Consider the following 18,759-nt stretch of genomic DNA (forward strand, 5'->3'; position numbering starts at 1 on the left):
TGCAGCTCTGCAGCTTACTTTGCAATGATTCTCTTCTTAATGACATCAATACTGGCTGGTGGAAGTGTTTCGGGGATGTCCATTTTCTTCTGTCGGGCTGGTCTAGGAGCCTGCCATTCCTTCTGAGAATACAAGGAAAGGTCCTTGAAACACTATGGGAGCAGTGTGTAATAAAAAGCAGTTTAAAGTTATGTTATATACAATGCAAAAAAGCTCAAGGAGAATAACTGAGCCTTCATGTCACAGCGGAGGGTCTCACTTGGTGTCTTTTGACACCTTTTCCTATCTGCTGTTCTTCCCACATCTGCTGGTCTTCCTCCTCCTGGCTATCAGAAAAACTCTCATCACTATCCCTCCCTACAGAACACAAACACAGAACATACAGAACATGTCATCTATCTCCCAACTACTTAGTGTCTTAATATACACAAGTAGCATCACGGTTTCTCACCCATCTTCTCAGCCATTCGCTCTCTCAGAGTCTTGGGTTTGGGTGCAAACTCGATTCTGCGCTCATGATCGTCCAGCTCATTGTCACTGTTTTGTTCTCCGCTGCTCGGACCTTCTTCCTGTAGGCTTCCAGGAGTGTGGGGTGAATCCAGCGAGATGTAATCTTGCTGGGCTCTGGCTTGTCTCCTTTTCTCTTTGGCAGCACGAATCTTTCTAGCATCAGGAATGATGACTGCAGCATTGGACAAATAATGACATTAACAACCAGACTTAAGTGTTAGTGAGTAAATAATGACAATTTTTATACTTTACTAATTTATACTTTTTATACGTTTTTTTTACTATTGCTTTAACTCTGGTCTTTGGTCATTTTAGATCGAAAAATCTAACATTATGAAATTTATACTAGTGTCAAATGATTAATCACATCCAAAAATAAAAGTTTTTGTTTACACAATATATGTGTGAGTACTGTTTATATATATAAATACACAAACATACATTTTAAAAATATTTACATGTATATATAATTTACATAATATATATAAATATTTTATATATATATAAACAAAACATATTTTTCTTAAATATATACATGCATGTGTGTGCATTTATATATACATAATAAATATACACAGTACTTTTGTGGTACTTGCTATTTGAACACACAAGGAAAATTGATAAGAAAAGGCTGAATGATCTTTTAAAAAAGACCCACTTGAGATATTTGTGATCAAAAATGACCAGCACAGGAAATAAATGGGAAATATGAAAACACAGAGCAATTTTGGGAGTACACAGCCCCATGTATATAAACCCCTGTATTAATATAATACAGTTTTATTTTTATTTTATACAGAAATAAATAGTGCGTCGTTTAGACGTGAATGTTGTCTAGTAGCACGAAATCCCCTCAAAATACAAATATTAAAGAATAAACATTTTTTAAACCAAATACAAAATATTTAAACAAATTATCATAAGTGTGAGCCCTAAGTGAGGAACTCTGGAGGGTTATTGGTTGCTAAGAGGCAAATGATGCAGTCAAACCTCTTTGTGCTTTTGAAGACCCAGATGAACTTGACATGGTAGAAGAGCTTCCATCATCGCTGTCAGGAGGAATGTCTTCAGCAGAGCCATCAGAATCACTGTCAGACTGCACACTGACATCCTTATTACTCTTCTTCACTGAAAACAAATTAAGTGTTATTGATCATAACGGTCACTGGCTGATGAACAGCATGAATCTGCAGAACTGTGCCCTTATTACAGTTTCTGTAAAACAAGAGAGACACCTTGAAAGCTTGGTAACGATGCAGGAGAACCTTCTTTTTTCCGAGCTTGGAACACAACCTCTCTGTTGACTGAACGTTTCACTGCAAAACTCTCCTCGGTGGCTGTAAGAGTCAAGTTTCTTCGTTAAAACCGATCTATTTAGTGCTTATGAGAGGTTATAATAAAATACTCACAGTCTTTTTCGTCAAGAAAGCTGAGTGTATTGCTCTTTGACTGCTGTTTGATGTCTCTGGACTGGAGCGCAGTGGCTGAGGGCTCGTCGTCAGCGTCACTGCAGTCACACTCGCGAGTCTTTGAACTACTTGAAATCCCTCCTCGCGCCAAATCTGCTTTCTCCGTTTCCTTTCTGGCATCACCGCCGCCGAGCTTGTCATTCTCATCCTCATCACTAGATTCATTTTTTCTTTGCCTCAAATTTCTGCGTGGATTTTTATTAAACATGTTAAATGCAATCCAGTGTGAACGTGAAATCGACCACTTGCAGTGGCGTATTTTGTACTTCCTGGTCGACGTTTAAAAACATTTCACAATAAAAGTCCTGTACTTGAATAACGAAATCGATTGTATATTTAATTAATTGTGAAAAGTGTAGTTGTGTCAACGTCTTCAAATACACCTGGCAAATGTATCCAAACGGAATCTTGTCGATGTATGTAAAATTAAATCAGTTAAGGCTGCTTAGCCCCAGGGCCTTTAACATTTTATTGTGGTTTTAATATAAGCTTCTGAAGAATTAAAACTGGAAATGCTATCTTCAGTGTTTGCTTCCCTATTTATTTTGGAATAATAAAAAAATCGGGAAAAAATAAAATATGTAAATTAGTCTCACAACTAACTGAGGGTGCTGAAGCATGTGTTATACTATGTGAGTTATGTCTTCATAATAAGAATTCGGTAGACAAGGTCATGTCTAGTGTAATATTTGGGTAAAGGTTATGAGTAAATAAATTAGAAAGTAACATTTCCAGGATTTTTTTTTTTTGTATGGTTGTCATATTATATGGGGTGCTGTTAGACTTTAAAATTACTAAACATTTTCAATGTTCTTAAATGCAATAATTACATGAATGAAACTATTTTCTGATATTTTTGCAGAAAACGTGTACTGTTATAACGTGTTATAAAAATATAAAATGTCATACTTTGTTTTTGAAACAAAGAATCGAGGGAGAGAAATGAGTGTGAGAGGACACAGAAATATAGAGTGAAAATTAACAGGGATCATAAGAGAGTGATGCAGAAAGTAAATAGAATCTAAATGATGCCTTAAAATAAAAACAGCCATGCAATTAAAAAAATTACTGCACATGCAGCATGGAGGCTCTAGAAGAGTTTCTGATTGACACTCTGATTGACCAAGTGACTAAATGACTGAAGTTTGTTGATTAAAATTGTTTTGTTTAAAAAACATGTTGATATTGTTTGTCAAAATTAAACTTTCTTTCTCCTTTGACATGCTTAAAGTTAAATAGAAATACTTTAATGTAATACTTCTCACCTTCTATTTAAAGCAATAACTACCATTTCTGTTCTTTAGTGTGACATAATGTCCTATGGTGTAACACACAAAAGAACCACAGATTTGTTTTATCTCGATGTATCTTAAAAAGTTCAGTAAAAATGTAAAAAAAAAGCAAAAAACAAAACTGAAATAATCGACAAAGTTAGTGACCCCTTATATTTTCTCAAACATCAGACTTCACACTACATAAATTTATGTATCTTCTTCAAAAATGGTCTTTTACAAAAAAAAAACAAAAAAAAACTTTTTACTGCCTATTTGTCAACTACGCATATATACAGTATATATATACACACGCACACACATTTATAACTGATATAACTATTCTAATAATTCTATGGGTGACTTTATCCAAAGAACACAGATGAGTTTGATTCTTCCTGACTTTTGTCAGTGTATACGATGTTACTTCTAAAATATAAACACATTTAGGTTTGGAGGATTGAGCTTAACACCGCTTTGAATTATATGTTTGAAACCAACAAAACAAGACACAATACATTTGTGCAAACAGACTTTTAACTTGCAACCTTACAGTGACTTAGATAGAGCCCTTTGGGCAACTAGTCCAGGTCTCCCGTATAACTCTCCAAAGTTACTTCTAAGATGTTATAATATTCCATTCTATTACTGTGATGTTCATTTAATTATTATTATTGTTATTATATTATTATTTTATATCTTTTTGTACATGTATACTAAGCTTTGACAATATTGTATCATTTACAGTCATGCCAATAAAGCAATTCTGAATTGAATTGAATTACTTCCACTGTTAAAAATGAGGCAAAAAAAAAAAAACAAGACAGCAAACTGGTTTATAAAATGTAATTAAGCATGTTTCATAACATACATAGGGCATAAAACATTTTCACAAGGCTTTTGTGATACTAAAATTCATGGGAAATGAAAAAATAAAAAAGAGAGAGAAAAACAAAAATCACATACACAATAGAATAAAAGACAAAAAGGAGAAACAAAACATGTAATAGTGGTCAAATCTATAATGACACTCTCTGGACAACCACACACCTGTGCACAATGCATTGAAAAGTACTGATCAGATTCTCATTCCAGTGTTCTGGACATACACAGGCAATGTTATCTGCCAACAACACAAATTCACCACAAGCAGTCAGAATCGAGATACTCATTCCTGGTTTCTATCATTCATAACATGCGTTATGTGAAACAAGTTTCTAGAGTGGGTCGTTTATAGGTGACCATCAAAACCATATTCCCGAACTGTGCCACAGATTGTGTCAGAATTGTTCTGCATGCTAGTGGGGTACTGCTAACCAAACAGTTTCACTTTTATCATAGCATTACTAAACAAATCAAATCAAATATGCCCTAAGTCGTCTTACAAATGGTTTTAATTTCTATGGATGGTTTCCACAAAATAAAAGCAAAGGGAACACTAAACAGGCCAAAATCAAGTAAAAAAACTTAAAGTAAATATATTATTAAACCGTTCATAAACTGAGGACCGTCAGATACTACATACTACTGCAGATGCTAATATTTCCAAGTAAAATGCTGTTTGAAACGTACGCCATTTCAACAAGTGTCTTTTTTAAATTTCCATATTGAACTATTTAAAGCGTGACTGATCACTGCTTTCAGTGGAAGTGCACAACCCGTGGTAGTGCTTAGGTCAAACAGGTAAGTGTGTTAAAAGTACATGATACAGTAGGTGTATATGGTTGTCTAAATGCTTTTAATATCCCTGCGATTACTTTTTAGTCTCGAGACTTACCTGTGATGAAATGCATGTCCTTATTTTTAATTTATTCATTAATTTATTTTCCATTAACTATTACTTTAGGATTATGTTTGACACTACTCATACTTCTCTACAGCAGAAACTGCACATTATGAAAGGCCAAGACAAACAAACTAAGGAACAGGGTTTCACCCCAAATATCTTTCTTTTCTTGTCCAAAAGCTGCATTGTGAAAAGACTGATTTTTTTTTTTTCTTCATAAACAGCTCTTCGTTAATCATGGGTTTGATCTTTACTGGAGGAATTCTGACATGGAGTGATAAGGAATGGAGATGTGTAAAAAGGTTGGAGCTGAAGGAGCGTGTGGTCTAGTTCTCTCCTCCCTCGCCTCCTTCTCCCTCATCTGGTGCGTTGTCGGATGTCCATAACTGATGGAAGAGGAAAATATGACATGGTCAGAACACATTCCGTATTATTTTAGTATTCGTTATATACTGTTATAGTTTTTATTAATATTTTCATCTAGCCTTTTTTTTTTTTTTCAATTAATAATTTTAGTATTTCAGTCATTTGCCAAGGCAACATTTCTTAGTTTTTTTTTATCTAATAATATTATTTCAGCTATATTTCAATTACAACCCTCTACATTGCGAGTAAATCACTCGCATATGCGACTAAATCTTACTCTGGGTGACTAAATAATGTCTAACATTAGCCATTGGCTAATAAAACAAAAATGTTTCTAATAGTTTGTTAATGCTAGCACTGAAAACAATGGTCATTTTCTCCTTGACTGATCTCTTAAATTGCATCTCTCCGTTTTTATGGTACATCACACCACTATATCAAACCATAACTGGTCATGTTTGCCCTCAAAAATGAATCACCTGTGAGAAAATGAAATTTCTCTGCCGTTACTTACTGTGAGGTTGTCTCTCAGTAGCTGCATGATAAGAGTGCTGTCTTTGTAAGACTCTTCATTCAGCGTATCAAGCTCTGCTATGGCCTCATCAAATGCCTAAATTTGTACAAAAACACATTCTTAAAAAAATGAAAGTTTATATATCATAAAATGAAAGATATACCGCAAGCATGGCCATTTCAAAAGTACCTGTTTAGCAAGGGCGCAGGCCTTTTCTGGAGAGTTAAGGATCTCGTAGAAAAAGACAGAAAAGTTGAGGGCCAGTCCCAGACGTATGGGATGTGTGGGCTGCATCTCTGTCTTGCTTATATCAAATGCTTTCTGATAAGCATCCTGAGAGTTCTCTATGGTTGCTGTAAAAAAATATATACTTGGTTAGGCTCGCAATTCATATTGGGTACAATAATGTCAAAGAAGCACTCAATAATATGGTGAAGTTTCAGGCCAGTGCTGATTTACTAAATCTTACATTCATTGATGTTGTACATGCATTTGTCTTGCAATTTTTTTGTTATACTGTTGTTGCAAATTGTGATTTAAATGTTACATTATCTAGTTTGCTAACATAAATGTGAAATGTCGAAAATGCAAGAAAAATTTGAGAATCATAATTTTGAATGGCTTCATAGTCATTAATCAATCCGAAATATTTAGCATCTTCATAGGCAAAATTGCAATTATGATGAATTCCGGTTGTTACAGTTATACAGCTATACAGCTATAGTTTTATACTTGCTACCTTTTATAACAAATTAAAATAATGTATTTTTTGTAAAAAAAAAATATATATATAAATATAATAAATACTAATATATATATAAATATTTTACTTGCAAGAAATATAAATATTTGTATGTAAATATTATACATTTATTAAATTTAACTTACTCAAATAAATTGTTAAGAAATAAAAAACAAAAATAATAAATATTAAATAAAGAGGTCATATGATGCGATTTAAATTTTTCTTTCTCTTTGGAGTGTTACAAGCTCTTCATTTCAATCACACGCGTTTCAGAAATTATAATGTTCTTTTTAGCAACATCATATGACCCCTTTAAATAAATATAATAAATACTACTAATATTATAATTAATATAATAAATACTTTACTTAAACATTTTTGATAATATAATAAATAATACTACAAACACTATGTTTAAATTTTTTTTATTGCTTATGTTTTTGTGGTGGGGCCAGTGAAAATGTTGGCAGCAAAAAGAATAAAATAAAATAAAAAATCCTTACTGTTGAGGCACACAAACCTACAAAAAGAAACGCTGCTAAAACTAGGTCAATCCCAAAAATATAAATATGAAATTGCTAATATGAGCCAAAAAGAAAGTTCAAAAATTTGTTGGTGAGAATGAGTATCTGTATTGAGCAGATAATGATCAGCCTATACTGAGACACAAGACAAACTTCCCCTTGTTTAGATGTTTCCAGTTACATCATACCAAGGAAAGTCCAGTCCTACATTTTACGGAAATGTTTGTAAAACCCACAAAACCAGCAGCCAAATATTCTTACTTTTCTTGTCGTCTCCTGAGGCGACTTCAGCAAGGTATCTGTAGTAGTCACCCTTCATCTTCAGGTAGAAGACTTTGCTCTCAGGATTTGTGGAATTCTGGATTAAATATTTGTTCAGCAGCTCCTGTAGAAGAAGAGTAAAAGAAAGAAATTAAACAGAGGAAAAGCTTGTCTAAGTCCACATTTAGACACTTTCTTCATGTAATTTCTAGAGCCCGACCGATATATCGTTTAGCCGATATTATCGGCCGATATGAGCCTGTCGCCGATATATCGGTATCGGCGAATATGCCGCCGATACGATTTTTTTTTTTTACAGAGCATATAACGCAGATAAAATGCTTGAAATGGTGTAATTACTTAGTTTGTCCAGCAGAGAGCGCTCCATTGTTTGCTACTGGTGACCTGGATGAAACGCTTTAAAGCTTAAGTCTATGGAAAACCATTGAAACTTTGAACGGCCATATCTCCGTAACAGCGCGGCGGATCCGACCGGACCGACGCACGGAGGGTGGCATTCGAGAGGGCTCCTCGACCTGAATGCCACCCTCCGCGCGTCGGTAGCCCCCCGGGATCGCTAGATCGGTCGGCGCCGGACCGCGAATTTAACCACCCGTAACTCCCGAACCCCGGGGGCTATCCACGCGGGGGTGGGTTCGCGAGATAGTGACACCAGCCAACACTTTCACTTCAGTAAGGAGGTCTCTTGTTCAGGCAGCAGCATTCAAGCGTCGTCTTATTCGACCGTAAGTGCCCCGCGAAGTGGACTTCACATGATATTCCGCCATGATTCCAATTTTAAGGGAACGTCCACGTTGCATTCAAAGGGCATTAAAGAGCGTGAGACGTGAATTTATATTTATTTACAGAGGTAAATTATGTCACACTTCACACTTCTCTAGTAAGTTCCGTCTGTGTGTGAAGACAGTAGCGCAAATCCGTGAATGAATGTTTCAAAGTGAAAACTTCAACAGAATAAAGTTGAATGGGATTGAATTTAAATAAAGTTGAATAAACTTCCACTTTACTGTTCAGTGCACTGATGTCAGACTCATTTTGAATAGTTTGTTAAATTGTTAAATGCCCTGCCTCCATTACATATCTCTGTCACGTCATTATAAGTGTTTGATCACCACATTTGAGTGATCATTGCAAAAAATGTGTTTATGTATATATATTCTGTTTATGTATATACTGTATTCTATATATAGTACCAGTCAAATGTTTGGACACACGAATGAGAAAGTGTCCAAACTTTTGACTGGTACTGTACTATAATATACACAAAGAATATCGGCCGATATATCAATATTTTTTAATTCCCAAATATCGGTATCGGCCCCAAAAAAACCCGTATCGGTCGGGCTCTAGTAATTTCTTTAGGCCCCAAGAAACATGCAAACCACCAGGTGAATGATCTTAAATACAGGTTAAATATCAGCTTATCCTCCTGTTAGTGCCGTTCCCATGCAGACTCGAAGCAGTTTCAAGGTGATTTCCTTCCTTCGTTTTAGTCCAAGATTAAGCTTAATCTCCGTCTCAGAGACCTGAAGCTCCATCTTTCTGCATCCGTCTACCCATCTAACAGTAATCTGTTTCAGGGAAAGCAACAGCTTTAAGGCACGGGTAAATACCAGATTAACCACCACACCAAGGATGAGACAGATTACCACAGAAAGGCCAACACAACATCATGAGGTATGACCCACTCCTTACCACGCTATGGTAAGATCAGGTCAAAAAATGCACCATCAAGAGCTTAATATTTCTCTCCATCCTCCTACACATCACAGCGTTCTGCTTCTGTGCTTCGCAAACACCATTACAACAGAAATCATAAGGAAACAGGAAACATGCTGAACTGGTAGGAGGTTTGCTCAAATCTAGGATAGTCCAACATTTCATTGCTCACTCAGTGATTAACAGGATAGTTCACCCAAAAATAAAAATTGAGTCAACAATCACTCACCCTGAATGACTGACTTTATTCTGTGGAACATATATTTTTGGCCTTATAATGAAAGTCAATTGACTTCCATTGTATAGTATTTCAAAACAACTTTTGTGATGAGTAAATGACAGAATCTCCCTTTATGAAAGGCCTGTAAATAATGTTTTGTCTTGAGGAGTACAGACTGCACCCAGAAGCTTCAAAACAGACAAAACCAAAAGTGTTAGAAACATTCTCTGACACAAGGGCCTGTTTCTTCTTGCTTGCCTGAGTAGAAAGGCCTGCCAGAGCATTTTTTTCATTCTTCACACTTGTCAGGGATTCTCAGCACAGAGATGCCAGTCACCGATGACCAATCCAGAGAAACAAGGTCAGTGCTATCCCAGCTTCCCATTTCTGACCTAAAAATTTAGAAGCTTCTGAGAAGACTAAAAGCAGATGTACATAAAATAGTACAAAACTGAGCATTAACAATCTTTGTATTAGGCTTCATTTATCTGGATGCACTTATATTACCTTTTCATATCAGTTTCCACAAAATATTGAGCAGCACAACTGCGATTTGCAATAGTTATAAGAAATGTTTCTTGAGGGTCAAATCAGCATTAGAATGACTTCTGATGGATCATGTGACACTGAAGACTGGAATAATGGCTGCTAAAAATTCAGCTTTGCATCACAGGAATAAATTACATTTGAAAGTGTTAGAAACATTCTCTGACACGAGGGCCTGTTTCTTCTTGCTTGCCTGAGTAGAAAGGCCTGCCAGAGCATTTTTTTCATTCTTCACACTTTTCAGGGATTCTCAGCACAGAGATGCCAGTCACCGATGACCAATCCAGAGAAACAAGGTCAGTGCTATCCCAGCTTCCCATTTCTGACCTAAAAATTTAGAAGCTTCTGAGAAGACTAAAAGCAGATGTACATAAAATAGTACAAAACTGAGCATTAACAATCTTTGTATTAGGCTTCATTTATCTGGATGCACTTATATTACCTTTTCATATCAGTTTCCACAAAATATTGAGCAGCACAACTGCGATTTGCAATAGTTATAAGAAATGTTTCTTGAGGGTCAAATCAGCATTAGAATGACTTCTGATGGATCATGTGACACTGAAGACTGGAATAATGGCTGCTAAAAATTCAGCTTTGCATCACAGGAATAAATTACATTTGAAAATATATTAAAATAGAAAACCTATTTTAAATTGTAATCTTTCACAATATTAGTGTTTAACTGTATTTTTGAGGCTTGTTGAGCATAAGAGACTTCAAAACAAAACAAAATCTCATTGACTCCAAACTTATAGTAAAAAAGTAACGTATAGTAAGGATTGTCAACTAGTCTTCCATCATTGTTTAAGCTTTAATATTTTTAGTGTTGGTGCTATAAAGGGGATGAATTTATAGAAATCACATCTCAGTGAGGGTTTAGTGTGCAAACAGTAATTTCTGTACATTCTGGAAGCGAAATCCCTTTCTGAGAAGTTACATTTCTAAGTTCACGCCAGCTACAGTGAAAGTGGTGGATTTGTAACAAAAGAACCACATTCAACAATACATTTCAAGATAATTATGGTCAGACTCCGGATATTTTTAGTTGTTGATCATGAACACATACAGGTGAATGTCTTTATACATTCCCCTGATGTTCAACAAATATAAATCAATGATAAATGCAGGAAACACTTGCCACTTGTTCAGTGAGCGTAGTCCTCCGTACTGAGAGTATGAGAGCTGGCAGCATGTGGGAGGCTGTCTGGACAGGTGGGGGTGTGGAACAACCTTGATCCCAGAGCAGATTCAACAGTGAGATGAGTCACAGACACACCCTCAGCCATCACAGACGAGCTGGGAAATCAAGCTGGAGTTCTCGCTAAAGCCGTGCACAGAAACCGGCCATGACTCACTGCACAAACACAGTTCACCGCTTACATGGGTTTAGACCAGACTACAGCAAAACCACTGATAACAGCCCCACTGATTTACCAGAAAGACAGTGGCTGATTGTGAATATTTTGTATTTCCACAGGAAGCACTTTCTTGAAGACCAGGTAGAAACCGATAAAACCAATAAATATTTTCATGTGATGGCAGATAATCAATAAATGGCCGAAGTTGGCATGAAACGGAAATTCACCCATCTATTTTCTAAATATTGTGAACAATTGATCCATCTATTTTAGGGCTTTTTTTATAAGAATTTTGATAATTGTTAATCACAATGTCACAATTCAGTCTTCTGTCGTTACTTCAGTTACAGCACGACTTTAATATTCTACACTATTTTGTCTAATTAAATTAAAATGAAACACTAAAATCAATTGTTTTAAATGCTACAAGTGGATTTAGGCATCACAGCATTATGTACATTAAGAAAAATGGATATTCATTTTGAGATTTACTAGGGATGCACCGATACCACTTTTTCCAGTACTCGCCCGATGCCGATATTTTTATTTTTGCTACTTGCCGATACCGAGTACCGATACTGATATTTTTATTGCATTTGTACATTTTTTAAATATTGGGTACAGAAACCAAAAGAGTATGTATAATGTTAGTTGGTTAACTTCATTTATCAAATAGATACAGTCAAACCAAAATTTATTCAGACACCTTCAACATTTCTCACATTATCACAGTTTATTCGCTATAGTTTAGAAAATGGTAATAAAATATGACAAGAACTCAGAGTTAAACTATGTCAGAACAAATTCAGCTTGATAATGTCAGATAACTTTGATAGAAAGGTATGTAATAGATTACAATCAACCAAAAATTATTCAGACAGCTGTTAGTATGACAGTATTATTTACACAACTATGAATACTTTGTCGGGCAACCCTTAGCCTCAATGACAGCCTGTAGTCTCCTGGGCATGCTGTCACCCAGCTTCATGAAAACCTCAACTTCAGTTTTTTTCCCAGACTCGGTCTGAATAATTTTTGGACACAAATTTGTATACATTTTACTGGTAGTCCACTGTATGAAGAATTTTTGGGTATGATTTGTCACAGTTTACTTTATTTTGCTATCCTCACTTACATAAATGAACTATAGTGTCCTGCACCCACTAGTAAAAAAATATCAAAAATTATATCTGGTCTCTGAATCATTTTTGGTTTCACTGTATATCCTTCGGTTATTTTCACACTTAATTATGCCCATTAAAATGTATTTTACAAGTTTTTGTTACTTTCACTGTTCATTTTTTGCTCTATGGTACATCATCTTTAATTTAATAGCATTAGAGCAGCGGCTTAGTACTGTAATCACGCGCTTTGCTGTAATAATGCAGGGAACCACTCGTTATAAATCTCCTAACTGTGATATTTTCAGAAATAGAAGTCGCGTTTTTTCATCTGAAACGTGCTGCGATTTATATTCCAAAGCCACTCATATAATGCAGAAACACTCAAGCAAGCAAAACACACGCAACGCCTGCACGTGTTTGTACTGATGCAGAATAGTACAGTCTAGCGCATTTCACACAGGCTGCTAGATTCACTTTCGCTAGAAAGTCGTGTATGCCTAAGGTTGAAAATAAATGATGATTATAGTGAATGCCCCTATGAATGGTTTTATTTGTACGATTTCGTTTTAATTCAAATGATGCGTGTGCTCAGTGAGTGAACATCAAAGATCACACAACAGAAGTGCGCGCGTGCTCTCTCTCGCTCTCTCCCTACCGTTAAGTAACTTGTGCATTGTTTTACTTACTTGTCTTTGACATATCCGACCGAACTATAAACTTTCCAATGATGTCTGTGAGAAAGGTATATTCACTCGACAAGCTCGCGCATCTGCGCCGACGCGCGCTCAATCCACTTAGCGTGATTTGCTTACCAACTGGCGCAAATTAGCTATACAGGCATTAATACGGAATGGTTTATATTCATTGCATACATATACTTCGTAGTAGACATCCTTAACTCCATTCTGCTGTCTGTTGTTCTGTTGTCGGTGTTTCTTTGTCTGAATATGGCACTTATCACATGCTGTGTGGTATCGGCGTTTGGTATCGGGGCATTTTAACGAGTACGAGTACAGGAGCTCAGTATCGGGCCCGATACCGATACCAGTATCGGTGCATCCCTAAGATTTACTAAAGTTTACATTTAAATTAATAGTAGTAGTTTAAAGATTAAAAACACTAAAAACACTGTTAGATGTGTAAAAAATAGATGAAATATCCAATTAACAACCCTCTACATTGCAAGTAAATCACTCGCATATGCGACTAAATCTTCACTCTGGGCGACTAAATTATGTCTAATATTAGCCAATGGCTAATAAATTCTCAGATTTTACTCTGACTCTGAATTGACGCGCGACATGTAAACAATATTCTTTGTTGTATTTTCCTGTCAAAATAACAGCGTTCCTTTGGAATTCTTTAGCTTTTAAGAACTGCCGCTTTCTCCGGTAGTGGGCGGAACTAATGCGCAAACGGCAATCTCATTGGCTGGCGCTCACCTATTATCGTCCCTGTTTTGATTTCAGCAAATCAGTTCGAGCGAACGCACACAACCTGATTAATATTCATTAATCCAGAAGCTCATTAATCCTTAGTGCGTTTTATAGTGTTCTTATTAGTAGAATTCGTATCATTATTATCTAATCAGTATTTGTGTTATTTTTTTCCCAATTTTTTTACAGAAACACTGAATGACCAAAAAAGCACCACCACCAGTCCTACGTTCAATTAAAATGACTTTTAAATTTCAAGTTTAAATTCTAATTACTAAAGTTCTATCATTAAATAATACTTAATTATCATATTATAATGCTCGACTGACTGATGTTAAGAGTGTACTTTCAGATATTTAAAAAACTGTGCCATTTTACAAACATTTATTATATATATAAAATAGCCAATGGCGATTCAATTGCCAAGGTGTCCGTAGAGGGTTGAATTAATATCCAATACAGAACAATACTGATAATTATTATCCAATACTAATAAAAAAAAATGAATATATTTAATAATTATCAACTTTGTCTATAACTCATATGATGTCACTAAATTGTAGGCCTATTATGTACATAGGTGGCTTACATGGTACTGGCATCTAACATTAAAAAAAAAAAAAACATATTGGGAGACCACTACATGAGACATTAGTGAATAATACAATACTGTTGTACAATACTATATTTAGCAATTGTCTATACAAAACACTCACACATAAAACACAGTCTAATGGTAATGAATTATGGTCTTCTCTATGAATAGACCACAATAAGAGCCTCATGCTACAATTTCAGCTCTTTCTGTGAGAAAATAAACCACAGCTTCCATTTTTGGAACAAACCTCCTTCAGGCAACATTAAACATTATTGCTTTTATTTAAAGAAACAAAGTGTCAGAGTGGATAAAGCTAAATTATTCCACCAGTAGCACAAGCACTGAGAATGAGGAACTGCATAGCTCACTATTACCCAGCAGGCATTCGAAAAGCGTTACAGAACTGCACCTGAATGCACCTTTACATACACCCACTGCTGAACTTTGAACATCTCATCAAGTCAGGGCCATGATTTGATTATATAAACAAACACTTCCTTCTGTGGGAAGGGTCCAAAAGGAAATACTTCTCTTTATACATAATACCAATTTGATCAAGGTAGGTTTGCTATACAAAAAGGTATTAAATACAAACTGCACAGCTTCTAATTGGACTCATCATCAAGTTACATATTCTAGATATAAAAACAATGAGCCGGTGACTGCCCTTGTACAAGACTTGGCATGCTCCCCTTAATATAGACACCATCGTCTCCAGCGAGAGACAAAACTGGGCTGCTGTTCCATCAGAAAAGAGGACATGTTCTCTACCATGTCACACATGTAGTGAACACATACTCATATGATACATACATATGAATAAGGTCAAATCACAGCAGTGCATATATTTAAAACAACACTCTTGCTTGTGATTAATTCAGCAAAGACCAGATTCAAAATTGCACATTAAAAAAAAGAAAAAGAAAAAAATGATCAATCCTACAGCAATGACATGATATCTTTGTAGTATTTGCATACTGATTTGGATTGGTATTTATTACAGACTAGGGCTGCACTATTTGAGGGAAAATATTTAATTGTGAATAATTATATAAAATAATAAAAGTAATCACAAAATAAAAATATTTAAAAATATAATTGTATTTTTTTTTTTTTTTAAACCATCAAGATGTTATTTTGGCAAAACACTGCCAGAAGCCCTTGAAGCCTCTCTTTTGTTGACAATAGCTGTTTTACAAACACTTGCAAAATATTATTTGGGAAGATGGCACATTGCGTTCCCAAATGCACAATATAAGTGATCCAAACACAGAGCACATGTAGAGATGAGTTTGTGTTGAAAACACAACCTGCTGAAAACACCAGCTCATGAGCTGCTTGTGTGCAAATTAACACAGTGCCACGCTTAACACTAAAACATGTACGGCATTTAATTAATTGATCAATCACATTAAGCCATATCCCAGTTTTGTTTTTTTTTTCAATTAATTGTGTAGCCCTGTTACAGACATTTGTATTCTTAATTGTGACTGGTGTTTTCTTTCTTCCTGTTCATCCATTGCTATTGCAAATTATTTTATCTAAAAATGTAACGCTACTCTTTTACATTGTATGAATATATATACTCACCAACACATCGTTGCAGATATCCCGCAGTTCAGACTCCACTTTCTCCCGGTATTCCTTCACCATCTGCAGTTTCTTGTCGTTTCCTTCAGTCTTCTGCTCGATGCTGGAGATGACCCTCCAGGCAGACCTCCGGGCGCCCACCACATTCTTATAGGCGACAGATAGCAGGTTTCTCTCCTCGTTAGACAGCTCGGATCCAGCTTCGGTCACCGACTTCATACAGGTCGCCATATCATCATAGCGCTCAGCCTGCTCGGCCAGCTTCGCCTTCTGGATGAGCTCTGTTCTGTCCATCCTGCTGCTTTTCTTTAAGTCTGTGAGTGTTTCTAGGTCTATGGGACACTCGACTGATCAATGGAGGGGAATAAACCACTGCTTAATCCCTGGAGAGGCTGAGGAGGAAAGATTATGACTCAATCAAACTCCATATATTGATTAGAGAATAGTGGTCATGAATCATTTATGCGAAAAAATCATTCTGTTCACTACCATACATTAGTGACTATACATTGATGCAACGTGTGGCTACTTTTATGGCTTCAAAGACTTTTTAGCATTTTAGATTTTAGCACAAGCATTTGAATACAAGTGGAGCATTTCATCAACAAAAACACAATTTGATTGTGAACTCTGCGGATCTCGTCATAAATGAACTGGGATATCTTACTCTTGAACGAACAAAACTGGTTAATAGAATGATTCAATGAATCTTTCATATCAAAAGACAAATTTGTCGCCACCTACTGGCGTAACGATTAGAAAGAGTCACTGAACGAATCAGCGAACGAATCTTTTTGGTGAATGATTCAAAAGATTCGAATCACTTAAATGACTCAAAATCCATACCACCGTTAGAGAAGCCCTTCCGTGTGAATCTTACACTTTCATTCGCTACACACGGACTAAAATTCGTCTTAGAACCTAGTGAGTTGCCTACCAAAACAGCATTTTGCCTACCTAATCTAGGTAGGCAACACGGAGACACGGATAAGGGTGTGTGTGTGTGTGTCAGTGCGATCTGTACAGCCCTGCCCTGTTCACTAAAACGTGCATATCTTCAAAGTGGACCCATTGTTTTAACGTCTTCTTAAATACACAAAATATGACACTGCAGTTCAATACTCCGATCACAATCATACGGAGTCAATATTAATCAATGAAATCCAGCCTGATTTCCGTAACAACGAGGTTATTGGCTCACTATACAAGGCGATATTTGACAATATCAGCCGTCAGATATGCATATTACCATACATTTTAGTTTATACCACAAATAGCTCTATCTTGATCAAATTACAGCAAAATAAATCTTTAAACATCTTTTAAAAATCAATTAACGTTACAGCAATCTGACGACCCGCCTTTAACAGCGATGGGTCTCGTCTTGTCCAATACATGTTATTATTTTAAGACGACAAATATATAACAAATACGCAGTCGGATGATGCAAGTGCCCTATATCAAAAGTAAATAAATGTTTACTACATTGTAATAAGCAAATCAACCCTTTTTCCTGATCGATATGGACGCAGTTTGGCAGCCCCTCCTGCCTCTCAACCGACCGCGCGGTTATACCGATTACGCCGTCCATTGAAAGAATATAAATTGTATATAATAATATAAGCTTGTATAATAAATAAACACAAAACTTTAATGCTAAAATATATTATATTGCATCTCACCTCTCGTTCAATGGTTGACTCCACCGGATTGATAGCCTGTGAGCTTGGATGGCTAGGGAAAAAAACGTCGTAGAGAAACCCAGTCGAAAGTGTTACCGTAGCACGTCGCTAATCCCGCCTGTCAGCCAATCAGATCGCGCGCTTCCCTCCTGTCACTTGTTTTACTTCAAATGATCATCCAATAGCTGGTTAGCGCGGGGAATGGAGGCGGGCCGATACGAAAGCGTTCGGTTGCCCCGTAGACTCTGACTTGTAGCCACGGGGTTTCCTCCAATTAGAGCAAGGGGGATGACGTCACTATTGCTATGGTGATTCCCCCCTCCTCTTACTCATCCCCAGCATCACCATCAGCATCATGATTGGGAACTGGATGCAGCAACAGCAGATCTAGCCTACCCACCGAGACCCAACTACCATCTCTCTAATTAATCAGATTTCAGAGATAATTGCTTTGGTTCTTTTAAGTGCTAGTTGAGTCGAGATGTGTTTGGATTTTGCAAAAATGTACAGTGTTCAGCTCTTAAATAAGAAAAGATGCTGTAATCCCAGTACAGATGTAAAGAGAAGGACAGAATTCTGAACATAGCAATACACTTTCTCAAACAATAAAGTAGGAGTGGCCATTTCACATTGTGAATATAACCATGCCTTGAGGACATCTTTACAAGGTTGTCATTGCAACCCATTTAACTGTGACTATTCACAACTGGCATTTTTGCATTTATATTAAAAAATAACTTCATATTAATGTTTTGTCTGTTACCATATCATGGATTTACATACTGTTCAAAGGTTTGGGGTCAGTAAGATTTTGTCTCTTATGCCCACTTGATCAAAAATACAGTAAACACAGTAAAATTGTGAAATATTATTACAATTTAATATATTTTAATGTAATTTATCCCTGTGATAACAAAGCTAAGTTTTGCATTTCCCCAAGTTTTTGATTGACAGTAAATAATACACTTTGAAAATTTGTAGAAACAAAGAAATATTAATAGCCTAAATAAAATACA

General features: G+C 36.0%; 2 protein-coding genes across 2 annotated transcripts in view; both read right to left on the reverse strand.

The window, feature by feature from the left end:
* Positions 1-2,237, reverse strand: part of LOC107733142 (GC-rich sequence DNA-binding factor 2-like) — a 12,082-nt gene extending 9,845 nt beyond the window's left edge. The window contains exons 1-6 of the mRNA XM_016544654.1: positions 1,920-2,237; positions 1,746-1,847; positions 1,501-1,638; positions 452-682; positions 260-357; positions 19-122 (exon numbers count right to left, since the gene is read on the reverse strand). Coding sequence (XP_016400140.1) covers positions 19-122; positions 260-357; positions 452-682; positions 1,501-1,638; positions 1,746-1,847; positions 1,920-2,187 — 941 coding nt within the window. The 5' untranslated portion in view covers positions 2,188-2,237. The remainder of the gene's footprint in view (positions 1-18; positions 123-259; positions 358-451; positions 683-1,500; positions 1,639-1,745; positions 1,848-1,919) is intronic.
* Positions 2,238-4,081: 1,844 nt separating this feature from the next.
* On the reverse strand, positions 4,082-17,848 carry LOC107733143 (14-3-3 protein zeta/delta-like). Its single transcript, XM_016544655.1, has 6 exons — positions 17,744-17,848; positions 16,062-16,453; positions 7,447-7,570; positions 6,106-6,269; positions 5,917-6,012; positions 4,082-5,422 (listed from the first exon to the last, which is right to left on the reverse strand). The coding sequence occupies exons 2-6, from the start codon at positions 16,353-16,355 to the stop codon at positions 5,363-5,365; spliced, it is 738 nt and encodes a 245-aa protein (XP_016400141.1). The 5' UTR covers positions 16,356-16,453; positions 17,744-17,848; the 3' UTR covers positions 4,082-5,362.
* Positions 17,849-18,759: the final 911 nt, after the last annotated feature.

The sequence above is a fragment of the Sinocyclocheilus rhinocerous genome, unplaced genomic scaffold (genome assembly GCF_001515625.1).
Source record: "Sinocyclocheilus rhinocerous isolate Xijiao unplaced genomic scaffold, SAMN03320098_v1.1 scaffold8, whole genome shotgun sequence".
NCBI lineage: Eukaryota > Metazoa > Chordata > Actinopteri > Cypriniformes > Cyprinidae > Sinocyclocheilus > Sinocyclocheilus rhinocerous.

What these genes read in the sequence shown, in the direction of transcription:
- LOC107733143 (XM_016544655.1), bottom strand. Translation starts at nt 16,355, where the DNA reads ATGGACAGAACAGAGCTCATCCAGAAGGCGAAGCTGGCCGAGCAGGCT. An exon ending in CTCAGGAGACGACAAGAAAA is followed by an intron (nt 6,270 to 7,446) that starts GTAAGAATATTT and finishes ATTTTTTTACAG; the next exon opens with CAACCATAGAGAACTCTCAG. An exon ending in TACTGAGAGACAACCTCACA is followed by an intron (nt 5,423 to 5,916) that starts GTAAGTAACGGC and finishes CTCTTCCATCAG; the next exon opens with TTATGGACATCCGACAACGC.